Raw genomic sequence first — 18,705 nt, 5'->3', positions numbered from 1 at the left:
CCCCGCGCTGGCGGCTGGCTGGAGGGCCTCACGGGCGCCGCCGAGGAGGCTCCCGCTGGGGCGGTCACCTCACGGCGCGGTGAAGCTGAGGCGGGGGCTGCTCCTGTCAGGGATAGCCCGAGAGGGTAAACGGAGTGCCGTACCGCCTGGTCCGCCGTGCGCCTGGGGTACCGGGGCCTGGCTGCGGTCACCATTAGCCCGGCGGTGCCCGGCGGGAGCTGGGGTGTCCCCCAGGCCCGGGGACCCTAAAACAAGGCAGCCGGCGGCCCTCCCGCCGAACGGCGCCCCGGGGCTGCCGGCATCCAGCACACCCGTGCCCTTCAACACCCGGACAGCTCCGCTTCAGCCCCAGCGTCCCTCCCGTATTAAGCCTGCTACTGACAGAAAAAAAAAAAAAAAAAAAAGTGGTGTCTGCTGCTTAAGGCTGCCAGAAAGGAGATGAAAAACTATTCACGAGTAACGGGGAGCGTTGAAGTGAGGGCAATGTCAGCTGAATGCAAAGTTAAAAGGACATAGAAATAGATAAGATACTAAAAGCATGACTGGAGGTAAACAGAAGAGAGGAATAACGCTTTGCTTTCGGTGCTGGGGGAACCGTCTTGTGATTAAAGCTTAAACGCGGCTCGGTTGAGCTGTGTTTGCTCTCGTCGGTCACCACGGCTCCGTGAGTTAAACCCGCCGAGCAAACTGCCCCCCCGGGTGGGGGTTGCCTCGGCAGCGTGATGTAAACTCAGCAGCCTCGTGTAGCCGGAGCTGCCGGGGGAGCCTGCCCCAGGAACCAGCGCTACTGCTCCGCAGTCAGGAAACCGTGCCGAAAATAGAATCAAAAATAGGTAATTGCTGTTTGGATTCTTTGCTGTCCAGCAAAGGAAAACAGCTCTGAGCTAAAAATGCTCTTTGGGTTGCTGTGCCTCTTTCATACCTCGCTGCTGAAGCGCCAGGTAAGAGTGGCATCATATAAATTTATAATAGGTCTTGAGATTAAAACATGAAATTTATACCTTGTTGATGCCACTGAGATTTTTGTTAACGTCTTCAGTTAACTCAGTCTGGACATACTGGCTCTGTAGAGAAAAACGCCATGCCCAGCTAAGTTTTGAGCATACGTTTAAAACTAGACTGTATTATGGGACAATTGCTTCTCAAAATACTTTAAAATTACTTACAAAGTAAATTACAGACTGCTCTGAATTTATAGGAAGATTCCAGTTAACTTCACATTTCTTTGGAATAAGCTATCAAAGAGATTTGTTGAGGCTGCAGTGTACAAGCTATCCTGTGCTCAGAATATTTTGGATGTTGTCCATCTTTTGCTGAGAGAGAGTTTTGACCAAGTAGAGAAAGATATACATTTCATTCAGATTTGGTTTCTTAATAATATGTTAAAAATGCAATTGTCTCCCAAATGTGAAGTGTTGGCTTTCTGGCCCAACAGTAAAACAATACTGACAGCTTTCATGTCTTCTTCAACATAGCATAGGTTGAGTTTTTAGCAATAAAAACTGTGTCTGGACTGTTTGGTTCTGTGTATTTACAGGACAGGGCACTGGATGTTAAGTTAAACCATAACATTTTTAATAATTTCAAGTACTTTAAAAGTGTTGCTTTTGTTTCACTTATGAAATATGAAATTCTGCTTTGTACATGTGAATTGTAAATCAATTAACGCAACATTTTTTTCAGGTTTCCAGATCATAATACATTTAAGGACAGTATGTCTGACAACCACCAAAATAAGAGAAGCGAAGAAGGCAGTCTAGCCAAAGTTTATACGTATAAATTGTAACATGTGGAATCTGAAGAAGAAAAAGGGCAATGTTAACATGAAACTTGGCTACTTGCCTAAACCAAGCAACCACAAAAAAAAAAAAAAATGTAGCCAAATTTAGAGTTATTTTCCGCCTTTGAAAAGCCCTGAGATTTGTTTTGGTTTTAATAGCTTTCCTATTTTTAAATGCTCTCCTTTGGTAGAGTTTCTGTCAATATTTTTTTTTACATTCTGTGTTCTTATTTTTTTTTGTATTCTTGTGTTCTACTGAAATAGGAGCTGTAACTGTAATTTTTCTAGATGTTTTTTGCTTTATAGGACCTTGAATCCATACGCTTACCTAAATAACTAAAAATTATTTGGATTTATGCATTCACATTTCCAAAAATTATAACAGGAAGTATGTATAGGTGTCTTAGACAAATTAAACACGTTCTTTTTTCCTGATAGTTACTTTCTGTATTTCTTCATACTGATATTATTAATGTCCAAAAATAACTGCATTTGCATTGTGTTACTGGTCAGTGAATCATACCGCTTTTATGCAAATACTAATGTATTGTTGCAGGTCATGGAAGTGTTGTTACTCTTCAGAATGAAGATAACATAATGAAAGAAATGCATCAGTCATACAAAGCTCTAGTTAAAAACAGGTGAATACTATTACTATTTTAATTTGCAGTTGGGTATGCAAAACCAGTGACAAAACAGGTAGTAGTCTGGTAGTAAGAAAAGATTTCCTTAATGCCAGACATTATATACAGCTATATACATTGTGTAGTGTTTCTGTCTTCCCAGCATCAACTGTTGGCCATTGCTGGAGACAGGATATTGCACTAGATGAACAAATTATTTGGTACAATGTGAAAAAACATATGGTATATGGTTTTACATCAGCTCTTGACTTATTAAAAACAGACAGGTTTCTTGCATAGAGCTTTGAGATTAATTTAGACTCTGTACCTCTTTTCAGTCACAGTATTTATCTTTGTCCATATTTGGATTTTTCATTCTTCAGAAGCCAGGTGGCAGAAATCCGAGGCTTGGCCACATAGCTGCTATTCTTTTAGGCAGGCCATAGTGTATTTTCTAAATAACAAATGCACATCTGGTCCTCAGAATTCTTCTGACGTGCTTTCCTGATGGTTCATAAAAAAATACATACTGGAAGCAATCAGTTTTTGTCAAGAAGGAGAAGGTGGACAATATGTTTTTCCATTCCTATTGTTGCTTGGTTTACATTGCTTGTCATTCATTGTCACGTGTACTCAACCTTTGGCATCACAATCAGATTCTTCCAAGGAGAGCCACAACTTCCCAGATGGATGAAGGAGGAAAACATACTTTGGCATTCCTGGATCTTACAAACTTCTTGTTCACATTATTCTCTAGTCGTATGATTATTTGAATTGAGCAGGCTCCTTCCACATATTTTCACACTGTATTTTGGTTTTTTGGGTTTGCCTTTTAGCCAAACAGCACCAACATTCAGACCATGGCCAGATCAACAAGTAGCATGCTTTCCAAGTAAAAACCGGTTAGCATTGCAGATGAGACATCACACTTCTTTACTCTTCTTCCTGAAGAAAGAGAATGTAGGGTGTGGCTTTGACTTCAGCTTTCTGCTACAGGCCTTATGCCCAGAATCTAACATTTCAAAATCATGTATGGATTTAGATGCTTTTCCAGATAATAAAAGCACAAATACAACAAAGTTCAATTTTAAAAGTCACAACTTTTAAATAGTTATATATTGCTTATCAAACTAGATGGGAAAGCCTGAGGAGTCCTTTTTCTTTAACCTTTAAGTTGTCATTATGCCTGCTTGACTTCTTTGCATAAAGTAGACCAGCCATGTTGACCCTCTTTTTTAATTATGTGTGTGAAGAGAAGCAATGATGGACTTCACCGTTCCTGTTACTCTGTATAATGGAGCTGAGCCCACAAGATGTAAAGTGTAATTCTCTGTAGCTGGAGTGGGGCCATGATGGCATCTCTTTCACTGTTTTCCTCATATTGGCAATATTAATAAGCCATATATTGAAGTTAGCAGACGTCTGAAATTGAGGAGAAATATTTCTTAAATTATTAGAGTAAAAAAATATTTTTAAATTATCGTATTTTATAGTTTTCTATAGAAAATGGAATTGTAAAGTTCAGAATCACAATTAAATTTCAACTTAAAACTTTCCCCTGCATAGCAGATTTATAGCATAGTCCTGCAACCACACATTGGACAGATTCTTGTTCCCCAGAATCCCACAGTTTAAAATTCATTTATAAATTAAAATTGTAGCCTGTTTAAGAATATCAAATTGACATTGCATTTGTTTTGATTTTTAAGGGTTAAATACAACAATGCTAAAAACCAGCAACAAGAGATCTGAGGTAAGATGCTATTATGTATAAAACTGAACACGGTTAAAAGTATTATATGCCTTCAAAACCTTAAAAATAGAAATACAGAAGAAGCGTAGGTATATTTCTCTGCTTAGTCATCATTTTTTTGGATGAACATGAAGTATTTTTACATATATTTTTTATATAAATATATGTGTGTGTGTATATCTGTGCCAACAAATCTTTAGATGTATATCAACGAGATTTGTCAAAAAGGTGTTACATCAGGGATTTTTGGGGGTAGAGAGTTGGAAGTTCAAAAAGATACAAACCCTTTTAAAATAAAAGCATGTAAGTTTGTTTAAAGTATGCGCATCCTATATGTTAAACCTGTTAAATGTCTACTTTTGCCAAATTTAAAAAAAACAAACCATTTTCTTGTAAGGAGTGGCAATTTCAAATTGAAGATGAATTGAAGAACAGTCTTGATATTAAGATGATTGCAGAAATTTATTGTGTTAGCAAATAAAAATTAAGGTCTTTGGATTTAACATATTTGACATGAAATTTTTTGGGAAGTGTAAACAGTACAAAACTTCTGTACTTACAAACAAGCTAGCAATTTTTGGTGGATTAGTGCTTCACACCACATGAGCCATAGAAGTTATAAAAGATCAAAGATACTATATTAGAAAAAAGAGAGTTTGGTCTTTATGGATATTAATTAATATCCCTTTGTACAAAGGCTTGAGTCATTGAATCAGCTGTATACTTTAGTGAACGACTACAGAATACAACAGCATTCACAGGAAAAAAAAAAGTATAGAAGTAATAGCAAGTTCTCACAGAATACCATAAAAAGGGCTATGGAAAAAACATTTCAAATGGAAGGAAATGTTTAAGAAAAATAATTTAGCTGACCTCAGTGTGATTAAATACAGCTTGCTTTCATGTCTTAGGCTCTGATGATTTCTAGGGGCATGTCATTTGGGATAAACTGAGCATTCATATTAATGCCATGCAGACTAGACAAAGCCTTCAGAACTGTAAATTTCACACAAGCACGCATTGCTTTTCCTGGCACATTCAAACCTCAGTTAGCCTTTGGAATGCAAACAAAAATTTTCTGCAGATTGCAAACTGATGTTGAATATAGACATGCAAATGAGTACTCAGAGCATATGACTGTATGATTATTCCTATTGCATTAATTTGCATAAGAATATACAGCATATTCAAGTGTTTTTTTTCTCTATTTCGTATAAAATAAAGAACAGAAATTTTATTTTCAGAAAATTATTCTCACTGTTCATCTGAATAATCACAGCAAAGTACTCAAAATCTTAGATCTGTACTTTTTCAAAGATACACGGTACCTTTCAACTAATGGGATGGGAAGAGAAGGAGAGAGGGAGGAATAATAAAATACATCCCACACACAACAGACTTGTGTGTTAACTGCCATATGAAAACGGTCTTTGGGTAGCTATCCATGTAACTTCACTGAAAGTGAAGTGCAGACTGTGCTGTCTTCCAATGTATGTAAAACTCTGTGAGCTGAATCTGTGGCCCATGTAACATGGTTTAGGGAATATTATAAGACTACACTAATCATATGGAAGATCTATATGTTTAGATTTATAATAATGTCTTTTAAAACCTATAAGTAATTTGTAAGGATTACTGTCTCCATGGATAAAATAGCATTCTGTTATAACAGTCTAGCATTTACTTTTTAAAAATTGCTTACATGAGGTGTAGTTCCGTTCAGAATATAATTACTTGTGTCAGCACATTTTGGAGAGTTACATAAAAGGACTTTAAATACGAGCATAAGAGCGGTGCTCTCACTCGGTGAGAGTGCACAGCAAGAAAGAAACTTTGGCACATGAAGCCACTGACCAGGCTTTGAATTTCTGCAGCAAACATGCTATGTGACATAAGACATCGTTAATAACTGACAGCAGATGATTTGTATGTGTGGAAAAAGCTTTTTATTTTTAAATCATGGAGAATGACTTATGGCTTGTAGCAAAAGATCCCACTTTCTGTCTTAAGAAATAATTCTAGAAGTGAGAAAATTTATGTACTGGTGTGAGAAAATTCATGTATTTCCTCAGGGGGTTGATATTGCACTTCATATTAGGTTAAATATGGGAATGTATACAAAAGTAATCCTTTTCTGATCTTTTTTCTTAGTCCACTTGTTTCTCAGTGATTAGATTTTAGCTGTATCTGTTATGTAGCACATTATTAATGCTTTTCATGGAAATTACAGTTTCATTTGCCACCAGTGACAGTTCAGCCTGTAAGAACAATTCATCTTACTCCTCTAGAGGGTAATATTGTCAATGAAAGCACCAACTTCAGAAATATTTTGAATATTATGAACTCTATGCCTACAAAACCAGTTACTAAATTTTATCAGTATCAGTTAGACTATCTATTAAAAAGGCACACTGAAATGTTGTCAGAGCTGATTGTGGCTACTATTTCTGACAAGTTCACTCCAGTGAAAGACTTATACTACTTCAGCGTGAGTAACTATTTTAACTACCCTAGCAACAAGAAAGAAGACATTCCAAGCAATTTAAAATGGAGGGAAGCTGATGTAGCTACCCATGCTGAAATGAACAACCAGTTGAAGAACCAATTTTCAGTGACCCAAGCCGGTTTCTATGATGGTCATCCCTACTTGAGCTCAAGTAATGCTCTGAATAAACTGTGGAATATTTACAGCTCAGACAACATTTACAATGTCAAACAGAGATGCCTTGAGAGCTGGCAATAAGGAAAGAAGAGCAGAGAATTGCTGTAGAGCTGGTCTAGAAGAAGAAACTGCTGCAGAGATGATACTGGATTGTAGACCACATGAAGATGCTGAGAGTGCGAATTTGGTGCTTGACAGTCATGACTTAGATTCTTCTTGTAAAAGTGAAATGGTAGAGGCCTACCATGCCTTAAAGGAGAATTCTGTAGTTGCAGTAATTCCCAGAGTATAAGTACAAGATCCTTCTGGAAAACAGACAGAAAATAATGTTTGTCTTTCTGAATTTGAAATGGGAAAAGAAGCAATGTCAGAAGCAACTTCAAAAGACCGAAGTGAGCCTGTACCTGTTGTTCATGTTACTTTCTCTGAACAAGAACCAGCTAGGGAACCACACATTGCTAGACAACCTGTCACAAAAAAGAGTGTAATTCGTAGCCTGCCTCCCCATGTTACTCAGAGCTTCAACATTCTTGCTTGCAAAGAAAATGACCAAAGTAAAATAAAGATGAATAAAAATAAATATTCATCAAAATCTAAAATGAGTAGCAAGATAAAGATATCTGAAGACTTAATTGTTTCTGATGAGACCTCCACAAAATGTAATGTCAAGAGTCAGACTTTTCCATCTTTGGAACTGCCACACGTGGAATCTGAGACTCGCCTGAAGCATCAAAAAAAAACCCCTCAAGCAGACAAAGACCATTGTGCTCGGAGTGCTCAGAAACTTAAAAAGCAAAGATTCTCCTGCAGTTGCAAAAATTCAGGTATCCTAAAGAAACCTGTTACTCCACTTTCTCTACCACATGCACAGTCTGCTTCAGATTTTGTAGATCTGAAATACAGTGACATGTTCAAGAAAATAAATTCAAATGACAGAGGCCTGTGTATTTCTGAAATGTTTGGAACACCTGTCTATTCCCATATGTGTGAGCTTGATCAACATGAGAACAGATTTTATAGAAATGTTTGTTCTGTTCCATCTGGGAGATGCACTGCTAGCACCTGCAGATCTACCTGCAGTAAAGGGAGAGAGAGCAGCCAAACAAGAAATACTCAAAAAAGAACATATTTTAAGCCAAAGAAGACCACATCTGGCACTAAACAAAAGCAGAAAAATTTAACTACAAAGGATGGAAGTACCAAGCTGAGTGATAGCAACACAGATCAAGATCATGTAATCAATTATGATTCAGATTTTCAAATAAACACTTCAAGGAGCATGACACCATTTCATGAAGACACAGATCATCAGCTTATGTGTTTGGAAAAGCTTTCACAATCAACTAGGCAAAATAAAATTTTTTCAAATTCAAACTTACCAATTATTAAAGAAGTTTCTTTGGAGCAGTCTTTAGGCAGTCAGGATATATCCAACCATCAAAGGACTGCTACCTGTAGCCAGAATCTTCTGCAGTTCAGTGATAAAGACGGTGTTGCTCTAAGTAGCAGTCTAACAACAGACCAGAACATTTGTGTACCCCCGTGCAAGGTGGATATGGATGGCTGCAAAGGCCTGGAATCAGACCAGGTCTCCTTCAAGACTATAAATAAATGTGAAGCATTGCCCTTTTCAGAAAGACCGATGTGTCAATTCCCTACAATAAAATTAAATCACAGTTGGGCCTACACACCTCAAAACGGCGGTTTGGCAAATGGATTGACTCAGCCTTCAGTGATTCAGACAAGAATTGTTACAAGCCCCAGTTTCCAGACAAGTCAAAACACGTTGTTCTGGGCAGATAATAAGGATGTGACTGATGAGTTGCTTTGTTGTCTGGCTGAAGAATTGCTAGTGCTTGAAGAAAAAGACATCAGCTCTTCAGAAACAAAAAAATACAGGTTCAAAAATGCAAAATATGCATACTAAAGAAGAAGAAAAAATGATGAATGGAGATGGAGTGATAGTAAATAGTTCTCTAGAGAAGGTAAAATTAATTTCTTGTTAACTTGATAGCTGCTTTGAGTGATGCTTCAATACATGTTTGGATGAAAGATAGGAGATATGTGCTCATTATCAGGTCTTCTTTCCTTGGGCCAGCTGCCCACTGATTCTTCCAGTGCTTGGTTGAGTATACCCATGTTAGAGGCTGCATGTCAGGGCACATGCCAAACGGTACTAAAGCATGACAGGAACAGCCATCAAGGCTTTTATGAAGGGTCAAGATAAAACGAGAAAGATAGTGAATGAAAAAGTTAACTGAAGAACATGTATAAAAAGGTGCTGGGGCAAGACAAAAGCTCTCAAGATCTTGACACCTAAGGAATATGAAAAGATACTACAAATGGTTGTTGTATATCCAAAAGGCAGTTTCCTTGAATCTCAGAGTGCAAGCAGTTATTTTTCTATGTATGAACTATGAGTATTGGCTTATCAGACAGACTTAAGTCTGTTTAATTAACGTTTGATCAAAACTTCAAGCTCAGAAGGCTTAGATTCTGGTCCCCAAGTCAGTTAAGAACCTTCACCTACTAAGGTGCTTATCTACCAGCACTGCTTCTCCTTGGCCTTGTTAGCCTTTTGTCTATTTAAATTACAAATTTATAAGGAAATTTCTTTCACTACATGTTGATACGCTTCCTTATACTTCTGCAGACACAGGTGCCAATTACACCTCCATTCTCACTTCTCCTAGGGAGATCCATGCCTAGATGGAGTAATTACTACCATATTTTTAAAATAGTCTCTTCTTCATGTGAATTCATATCCAAATTGTTTTCATCAGACTTGGCTTGCATATCTAGAGCAAAGTGGTAGTCATATTCACCCTTCAGCTTAGCAAACTGTACCTATGTGAGAAAACAAAGTAGTAAGCAGATGTATATCCTGCTCTTCTAAGTGTTCCTTCTGCCTGTCTTCCTATTAATGGAAAAAGACACCATGCTATGATCTTCTGCTTATGCACTGTTGTGATATATACTTGAAAATATTTACATAGTCTTACTCAGTATATAATTGTATTGATGAGCTGGGTAATGAGGGGGGAGAGTGAGAGGAGTCATGGCAGGTGAAAATTACTCCTTATAAAAAAATGTAAGGCTAATATGAAGCCTTTCTTTACCTCCCTGCTTTCTCCCCACACCGACCATCATCTTTCAAGCAGAGTTACAGTGAAGCCTTTTTGGCACCAGATGAAGAAAGTGACTTGCTAAACTTTGAGGAATCTACTGAATTACCAGGAAGCAGTTTAACTAACGAAGATCCTGTCACATGGACAAGAGGTGAAGTCCTTGGAAAGGGAGCCTATGGCACGGTAAGTTAATGTCTGAATGTGTTAAGAGATGCGCTGGTCATCTTTGAGCTACATCTTACCTTATAACTCGCTGTTGTCCTATTCAACAAGTAAGTTAAATATTTTGGAGTAAGCAACAAGACATGAAACACAACAAACACAAAGACACTATTCAAACTAAGTAAACACTCAGTTTCATTTCGTGTTTCATTTTAATAAATGCTAGTTTCATTGTAGGTATACTGTGGTCTGAGAAGCCAGGGACAATTAATAGCTGTAAACCAGGTTGTTTTGGATACGTCAGATCGACTTACTACAAAAAAGGAGTATCAGAAGTTTCATGAGGAAGTCAATCTTTTGGAGACATTGAAGCACGTCAATATTGTAACTTATTTAGGAACTTGTCTGGAAGACAACATTTTAAGCATTTTCATGGAATTTGTTCCTGGTGGCTCAATTTCTAGTATTAGCTTTGGTCCATTGCCAGAAATTGTCCTTTGTAAATATACAAAACAAATCCTCCAAGGAGTTGTGTATTTACATGACAATTGTGTGGTACACAGAGATATCAAAGGCAATAATGTTATGCTCATGCCAAATGGTGTAGTAAAGCTAATAGACTTCGGCTGTGCCAGGCGTTTAGCTTGGGTAAGCCTCAGTGGCACGCAGAGCGAGATGCTCAAGTCTGTGCATGGGACTCCATACTAGATGGCACCAGAACTTATAAATGAATCTGGATATGGAAGAAAATCAGACATCTGGAGCGTTGGCTGCACCGCATTTGAGATGGCAACAGGAAAACCGCTGCTGGCTTCCATGGATGGGATAGCAGCCATGTTCTGTATTGGGGCCCACAGAGGACTGATGCCTTCCCTACCTGATCGATTCTCCAGCACTGCAGTGGATTTTGTGCATGCATGCTTAACCAGGTATGTCGATTTTTAACTGAAAAATGAAAGGAAAAATGCAGATAGTTTGTATCACAGAGATTGCTGATGGAAGCTTAGGTTATCTCTTACATGGTACATGTGACTATTGTAAATGCATAGGTTTTTCAACATCTCAGGAAAAATAATAGTATATATAAAAGAACCTTACTCTCTATAATGGTATAAAGAAACTCCTCACAAATTATATTTTGTAGGCCTTACTGAGTTTTAGACAAAATGCTTGATAAATTTCTTTGCTGTGCCTTGCTGTTCCAATATCACATTGGCTGAGTCTGGCCTATGTCAGGCAGGTTGTTTTGAGGATGATATTCTGAATGAAAGAGCTTTCACTTAATTCTTATCTTCTGCAGTAAACCAATCTCTTATCACTGCCAATCCAGGAAATACATACTTATTTGAAACATAAAGTTCTGTGTATAAAAAGCCCAAAATTAGCATTCACCCATTATAAGAATTATTTTTCTGGTGCTTGTTTTATTTTAAATATCAGCTTTGTCCCAGATGTTTAAATGTACTATTGATTTCAAGAGTTCAGTTCCTGACCTCTGTGGGTAGACTTCATAAAATTATTAGCAGCCTTTTACATATCTCTAAACACCAGATCTGAGCACTAGAGAGAAACATGTTATTTAGTGGGTATGGCCATGTTCTCAGAGGCACGAAACTTGATTTCTCATCCTTGGATTAGAATTGTTATGGTATGGTTACGGTTCCAGTGGACCATATAACAATAGCCAGAAAAATTGTGGACTGTATATAGCGACATCCTGTGTACTTTGTTTCAGGGAGAAGAGTGTTTAAAAGGTAGAAGGAAACATACAGATATAAAGCATTAAACTTTTCAAATAAAGCATTTCACTTTTCAAAAGTCAGGATGCACCTGTGTCAGCAAAGTTTTACGGTATGATCTCAGCATGTTCCTTGTCCCATCTTCCCCATTCATTTATTATTTAAGAAATCAGCGTCCTTGACTCCTTCCCCTGTTTTTTGTTTCCAAATCGAGGGCTGAAAAAGCCTGAAGCACTTGACTCTAGCAAGCCAGTATTGTAATTACAGTACGTAATTCCATATGGGCTCCTTAACATGCATGACTTTGATTGGAGATGACAGAACAGCCTGTCATACTGATAAACAAGTAATTATCACCCTCCTTAAGTGCATTTTTGGTACACCTGAAACAACCGCATTAGCAGAATTATTCAAAGTTTTGCAAGGAATTTAAAGCAACATAGAATGATTTCTGTAATAATAATATTTCATTTTTATATTTCATAAATTCCAACAGTCCCTTCACATAAATCCTGCCTTCCTTTCTACCGGCTTTATTAAAAAAAAGCACTAAAAATGAGTAATGACTAGAGAATGAGAAAAAAAAGGTTAATTTTGCATTTAGATTTTACAAACAATTACATCACAGGCATGCATATTCATTTTATGTACTGACTTTTCAAACCCTCAATGCAGAGATCAACATGAATGCCCTTCTGCTCTGCAGTCGCTGGACCATCCCTTTGTGAAAGGAAGCCAGTGAATTTTTCAAAACTCTTGCCAAATGAGTATCCATATAAAAATTTTACGTTTGTGGAAAAAGATCAGAAGGAACTGGACTTAAAAGTGGCAGCAGAAATTACTAGAGAGCAATTGTGTACAAAGGGTTTATTATTAAGATGGCAGTATGATTTAAGTAACATCTTTTGCAATGTCTGTGCTCACTGGAGCAGGCATTCCTTCACTGCGAACATGGGGCCATGTTTTGTTGTATTTGCTGAGACTGTAAGAGAAGAAAGCACACATCGCCATCACCAGTATGTGCAGGTGAGGTAAATTGGAATGCCAATTTGTCTGTGAAAACCTATGGAATGTATGCTGCTGGCAGAAAGTATTGCAGGTGCTGAAAGCTCTGCGGGAAGTGCTACTCAGACTTGTAGATAAGTCGTTAAGTGTGCCTGTGACAATCTCACAGGAACCCCAAACCATAGAACTGTATCAGCATAAAACATACTGAAGCTTTTGTTTAGCTAGATGGGCCCTTTAATTTTTAGCTGGTGGAAAAACTCAACTCATTTTTGCATGCATATATCAGCCCCTTGTTACTGAGGTACTGTATGGCTACAAGATACTGCAGTGATCAGAACGAGAGAAACCCAGGTGTACATGTGTGCATCTTTATTAAGCTTACATCAAGATCTTTTCCTAGTCTGGCTAGAATTATGAATCTGAACTTGGTGACTGTCTTTTCCCCAACAAAGTAGTGCATTTTATGGACAGTTTCAGGTCACAGAATGGCTGAGAATGGGCCTCTGGAGATGCTCTAGTCCAATCCCACTGCTCAGAGCAGGGCTGACTGAAGCAGGGTGCTCAGGCCCTTGTCCTGCTGGCTTTGAGTACCACCAAGGATGGAGACTCCACAGCCTCTCTAAGCAACATGTGCCAGTCTTCATCCGCCCTCCTAATAAAAAACATTTTTATGTTTGAACAGACTGTCTTGTATGTCCGGTTGTGCCCATTGCCTCTTGTCCTGTCATTGGTGACACTGAAGAGTCCAGCTTTGTCTTCCATACTGCCCCTGTTAGCTATTGATACACATCAATACAATTTCCCCTGAACCTACTCTCTCATCATGGAGTGGCGTATTTTCTGTGTTCAGTGATGTGTCGTAATACTCACCCTTCTGTTTGCTGATACAGAGCAGCAAAAGCATAGGACTGTTACCTTTCTCTTGCTCACAAAGGCTGTAAAATAGTGTTTGAATCATTGGACAATCTACTGCTCTTTTTCAATATCCTTCATCTGAAATAGAACAGCAAATTTGATTCTGAAACTTCAACTGTTCTGAGGAACACCTGAGTGAGCACTATGTAATTAGATTACATGCAACAGTCTCCATCTGCACTGTGAAAACAATTTTTATTTAGTTAACTAGCTACAGCTAACTGCACAAAATGAAATAAAATTTGAAGATTATTATATATTAATAAAGCAAAAAAAAAAATCAGGTATTAATATTTAGATTGTCCTCTTTCTGTAAGGCTTCTTCCCAAGTATTTTTTAAATTTTAAAATTTCAGGGGAATGAGCCACTGTAGAAATCAAAAAATTGGTTTCATGATATCAGAATGCAGTGAACCTTGTGCCTTTGTTAGGACCTGGGCGCCAGAAGATGCAGTAAAAGTCAACCCTACAACAGCCAAGGGCTGAGCTCTCAAGAATGCAGAGACCCCGATTTCAGTGCCAGCGGTAACGTGAAAATAAGTTTTACAAAAGGGAAAGAAGTAAATTCTAAATTTTATATAAAATCAACTTTCCCCAGAGTGCTAAACGTTTTTGTTACTTAAATAGCTTTCAAACTTGATGTTATTCCAGTAGCCTGACTTCAGAGAGTTGGTCTAAACTGTATAAAAGCAAAGAGAAATCAGTACTTCTAGCGAAGTTCTTTATTAATAGTTTCTGTAGGTATAATGTCACATAACAATGACAGACCGTTATGCCAGTATAAGAGAAATCCTAACATCACAGTAATCTTCAAAGTTCAAACAGTTAACAGTCCCAATTTGAGGAATACCAGTTGGTCCTCGTGCCAAAAATCCATGGCAATTTCACGTTAAAGTATCTTCACACTAAAATATCTTGCAGAATAAAGGTAGGAGCCCTGGTATATGAACTCAAGTGGGATGCACATAATTCCATGGTGTGTATTAATTCTTCTCAGATTAAGGTAGTGTCTCCAACAAAGCTGCAAAGTAAATATGAGGTTTTATTTAGCATGAAATGAAACTGAGATGATGGTCATAAGCAGGGAAAGAATGGGAATGCTCTAGGATACAGTTCACTAAAAAAAGTCAGAATTACAACACCCCCCCTTATGCACACCTTGTAAGCGAAACTAACATCTTTTGTTAAAGTCTGAGTTCTCCGCTATTAAGGTTACTGGTTATTTGCAATTTCAATTTAATGTTTAATCCAGCTAATTAAACTAAAGTTAGTCTTCAACTTAAAGGTTTGTAAAACTTGTTAACCTGAGTTTTTCATCAAACTGCGAAAGCATGTTTTTGCTTTTGTTTAACCAGACTTGGAGAAGGAGGTGGTTGTTTAAGGCCAGCACTTGAAACAAGGGTATTTCAGCTTAACCCTGTGCAACTGCATCCCAGCCCTGTGCTCAGCACAGCTACACCAAGTAGTACGTGGGTTTAGGGTGCCTTGGGTCACTCGGCTGTCTAATGGAACATTCCATAAACAAGTCTAACTTTGCATATTTCTTGATGGGACCACAGGTTTTCACATCAGAATCCAGATAATTCAGACACCTGTAATAAGGTATCTAATGTAATAAGGGGAAAGGGTGAGAAACCTTAAAAACCTTGGTTTTCAATGAGAAGTGACTCACGCAGGAGGGTCATGCTTGCTTAATTATTTATAGTATTTGAGCAGAGCAAGCCTTACTATTTTAAAGAGTATAGTCTTCATTTTGAAGACCGTGAAAGAACCTGTTACAAAGCATGCAGGCTGCCAAGTAGTAGGTGTGACCACTTTGCTGATTCCAAGTTTCCTCAAGATTTGGAGCTTAAATTTAAGAACCTGAACACTGTCCTTTTATTATTGGAGGGGATACTGCGTAAAAGAAACACTAGGTAGTATTTAAAGCTTGGAGTTATTGCTCAAATCTCTGGAAAAGGGAGGGTTCACAGGCATGCCAACCCAGCTATTTTACACTGGTCTTGAAACCACCATCAGCAATAGGACACAAAAATTTGCATCTCAAAACACATGCATCAACCTTCCTTCTCAAGGAAGCAGACATAAACCCCAGTCTTTTGAGATTATTTGGGTTCAAAATCAGTGCTTTTTCTCAAAGTTCAGTCAGAACGGGTTCATTTTCTACAACCCTCCTGTCAAAACTCTGGTTCTTGTAAATGAGTGAAAAAACCCAAGAGTACTCCTGAGGAAAGGCTTCCAGTACGCACAGCGGAGTACCTTTTCCTCCTACTTTCCACCTCCCATGGGACCTGCACCATGAGACAGCTTCAGAAAGTGCATTTTACAGATGTTGACAAAACCCACAATCTTTGAACTATGGTAAGAAAAATAGTGTCATTTTAAGTACAGGGATACAGAGGAATCAAACCGAAGTACTGAAATTTAAGGTTAAAAAACTTGATTTGGGTTTTGGAAATCCACAGTCATTTCCAATAGCAATGTGACACCACACTCCTGGCATTAATTACATTTTTTTTTTAAGGTATAAGGAGTTAAGCATTTCAGGGAAAGGAGAAATTAATTGGCTAGTTCAGTTTGTCATACCTTCCAAGTCTTTTAAGACATTTATTTTTAGACCAGATTATGGGAATGTGCATTTACATCCCAATTAAAGAAAGCAAACAAGTGTTTGCTCAATCCTCTTCACTGCAAACCAAGGATTGGGAACCTTTCCTCCTAAGGTCTCACAGAGATCCTTGGCATGCTCTTGTCACCCACCCCCTCACCCCTTCCCCCCACACTTCCCACTGCTAAAAAAAAAAAAATTAAAATTTGAAAATTAAATCATCAAGCATGGCCAGACACTACACAACAAAATTACAAGGGTGCAAGCTCCCAACCCCAGGGTGGAGTTCGGGTGCAGCTTAAGATGGCATAAAACATCTAGAATTTGCTTTTCAGGTATCATATGCCTGATCACTGTAATAACGTAAAGGAAGCAAAGTAAACATATTAGACTTGAGACTTCCAAGCATTCCACTACTTAACTGATTTGATAAAAGCCAGCAATGTTTTACCAATAACTGAAAAGGGATCTTCTTGGTGTTTACAAATGAATTGGAAAATTAAACGTAGCAAAATGGGATAATTTCTGCACAATAGAGGTGAGGTAGGGAATTTTATTGAAAATACTTTTTCTTTACAAGTTCTTAGAAATAAAGTTGTTTTTTCTAATCTCACACAAACGGCTGTACCTCAAAAATTCAACTATGCTAATATGAAACATTTATATTTACAGTTAGCCAAAAGAATATACAGAACTGCCATTTTATGCAAATACCGAAGTACCAGATCACAGTGAGATACATTACTTCAGCACTCCCACCATTAGCGACAGATTAAGATTCAACATACGAAAGAATCTCTCTATTCTACAAACCTCATATCTCACAAAAAGGGAAGATTTTTAATAGTGATGTAGCAAGGTCTCCACTACGGTGTCATTTTACAAATTACAGAATGCACGTACTCAAATTTATAACAAAAAAGTCTGTAATCAAAGTGATGAACAGAGTAATAGTGTTGCCTATTAGCCTTTTATTGCATTTATTCAGTCATTCACTTGTGAGGCCGATGCCGATTCTATTAATTTTCATTTATTTCTAACACCTCAGCCAGGCTGAAATTCACACACTAATTTGCAGTGGGTTTCAGTCAGGGAAAACTAGTGGCATCTTGTTGCATATCCTCTCCCTCCCTCTCAGCCCCTACTAGCACAGACACAAAGACACATACAATTTCACATATTTACAATCACATTGAAAACCAAACCCAATGAGTTTTATGGACATCCTTTACAGAGAAACAAAAAAAAATATCAGTTTGGATCTCAATGTAGCATAGCAACATTTTATCCATGGTATTTCACAATTTCCCAGAATCAAAACAGGAAATATTTCTTTTGAAACAGCACCTTAGGATGAAGGCCTACGCTCTTTTCCAATTTAGATTAGACAGGCACTAGTTACCATCCAGACATTGTAACGCCAAGTTACGACAGCAATTGCTATATTTACAGTACAATATATTGCTTATCCAGAGTGGCTGTATAAGACGCATTTCATGGCACAACTATTTAAAACAGACTCAAAAAGAAAGTACTGTAGTGCTTCAAAGAAAAATAAAGACAATTCACTGCTATTTCATCCGTCTACCCATACTATAGTTTAGGACAGTATGTAACACGGATTACATTTAATAAAAATCAGACACAAAAGTAGCGCTGAGATGGAAAGGGAACGGCCTATAAAAGGAGAGAAAATACTCAACAATGCAGAAGTTACGTAACAAGAAGTTACATTCCAAATGTAGAAAAATAACCACGTTGGTAGGGATAAGACAGCTTTGGGTTTTGTACACGGGCCAAGATTTAAGCCAAGATTAGCAGAAAATGCGATCAGGTTTCCATTTAAATATTCCTTAAGTGTAAAAAAAGTATCCATAGTTCAAATAAAACTTATTCAAGTAATTACAAGCGTTTGCATTACTGGAAACAGAGTATTACATAGTAATTGATATACCTGTAGTTACATAATACAGCAACTACCGACCGAGTAGATATTGAACAGTTTTATCGTTTAAAGCACACGTGAGTGATGTTAACTGAAAGGGCAAAGCTCCAGCTGTGACATCTGAGACTTACAGAATGACACGAGCACTAAGGGAATGAGGTGGCTTAGCAAAAGTTTACTTCACATCGTGGTCACTTCCAAGTTAAGAGAAGTCACTGAAAACCGGCCGTTGCTACTACATACTGAGTTCGTGTTGAGGTACTTCATAGCTTATGAATAGTTTTGAGTAACAACCCAGACAGCCAGTTCGCTGCTAGCCAGCCGACTGAGCTGTAGTATTGGCTTTGAAAAAAACAAGGACATTCACACCTGTCATTTCTTCC

The 18,705-nt window shown here is 37.9% G+C and overlaps 2 protein-coding genes across 9 annotated transcripts in view; one reads left to right on the top strand and one right to left on the bottom strand.

Moving 5' to 3' along the window:
- Nucleotides 1–49: 49 nt before the first annotated feature.
- MAP3K19 (mitogen-activated protein kinase kinase kinase 19) lies at nucleotides 50–13,534 on the top strand. The gene is given in 12 exon segments (XM_080399625.1): nucleotides 50–2,421; nucleotides 3,240–3,450; nucleotides 3,452–3,482; nucleotides 4,113–4,156; nucleotides 6,387–6,824; nucleotides 6,826–7,107; nucleotides 7,111–8,706; nucleotides 8,708–8,803; nucleotides 9,980–10,129; nucleotides 10,346–10,813; nucleotides 10,817–11,037; nucleotides 12,780–13,534. Coding segments are annotated over 12 exon segments (3,684 nt in total). The 5' UTR covers nucleotides 50–2,377; the 3' UTR covers nucleotides 12,883–13,534.
- A 3,362-nt stretch (nucleotides 13,535–16,896) lies between these two features.
- The window catches only part of CCNT2 (cyclin T2), a 26,046-nt gene continuing 24,237 nt past the window's right edge, over nucleotides 16,897–18,705 (bottom strand). For all 8 annotated transcript variants that reach the window (XM_080399651.1, XM_080399652.1, XM_080399656.1 and 5 more), the window contains one exon: nucleotides 16,897–18,705. This exon is cut by the window's right edge. The gene's annotated coding sequence lies outside the window, so the exon portion shown is untranslated.

The sequence above is a fragment of the Falco punctatus genome (genome assembly GCF_963210335.1).
Source record: "Falco punctatus genome assembly, chromosome: 8".
NCBI classification, from domain to species: Eukaryota; Metazoa; Chordata; class Aves; order Falconiformes; family Falconidae; genus Falco; species Falco punctatus.
Note: the sequence above shows the minus strand (reverse complement) of the source record. Positions and strands in the feature narration are given on the sequence as shown.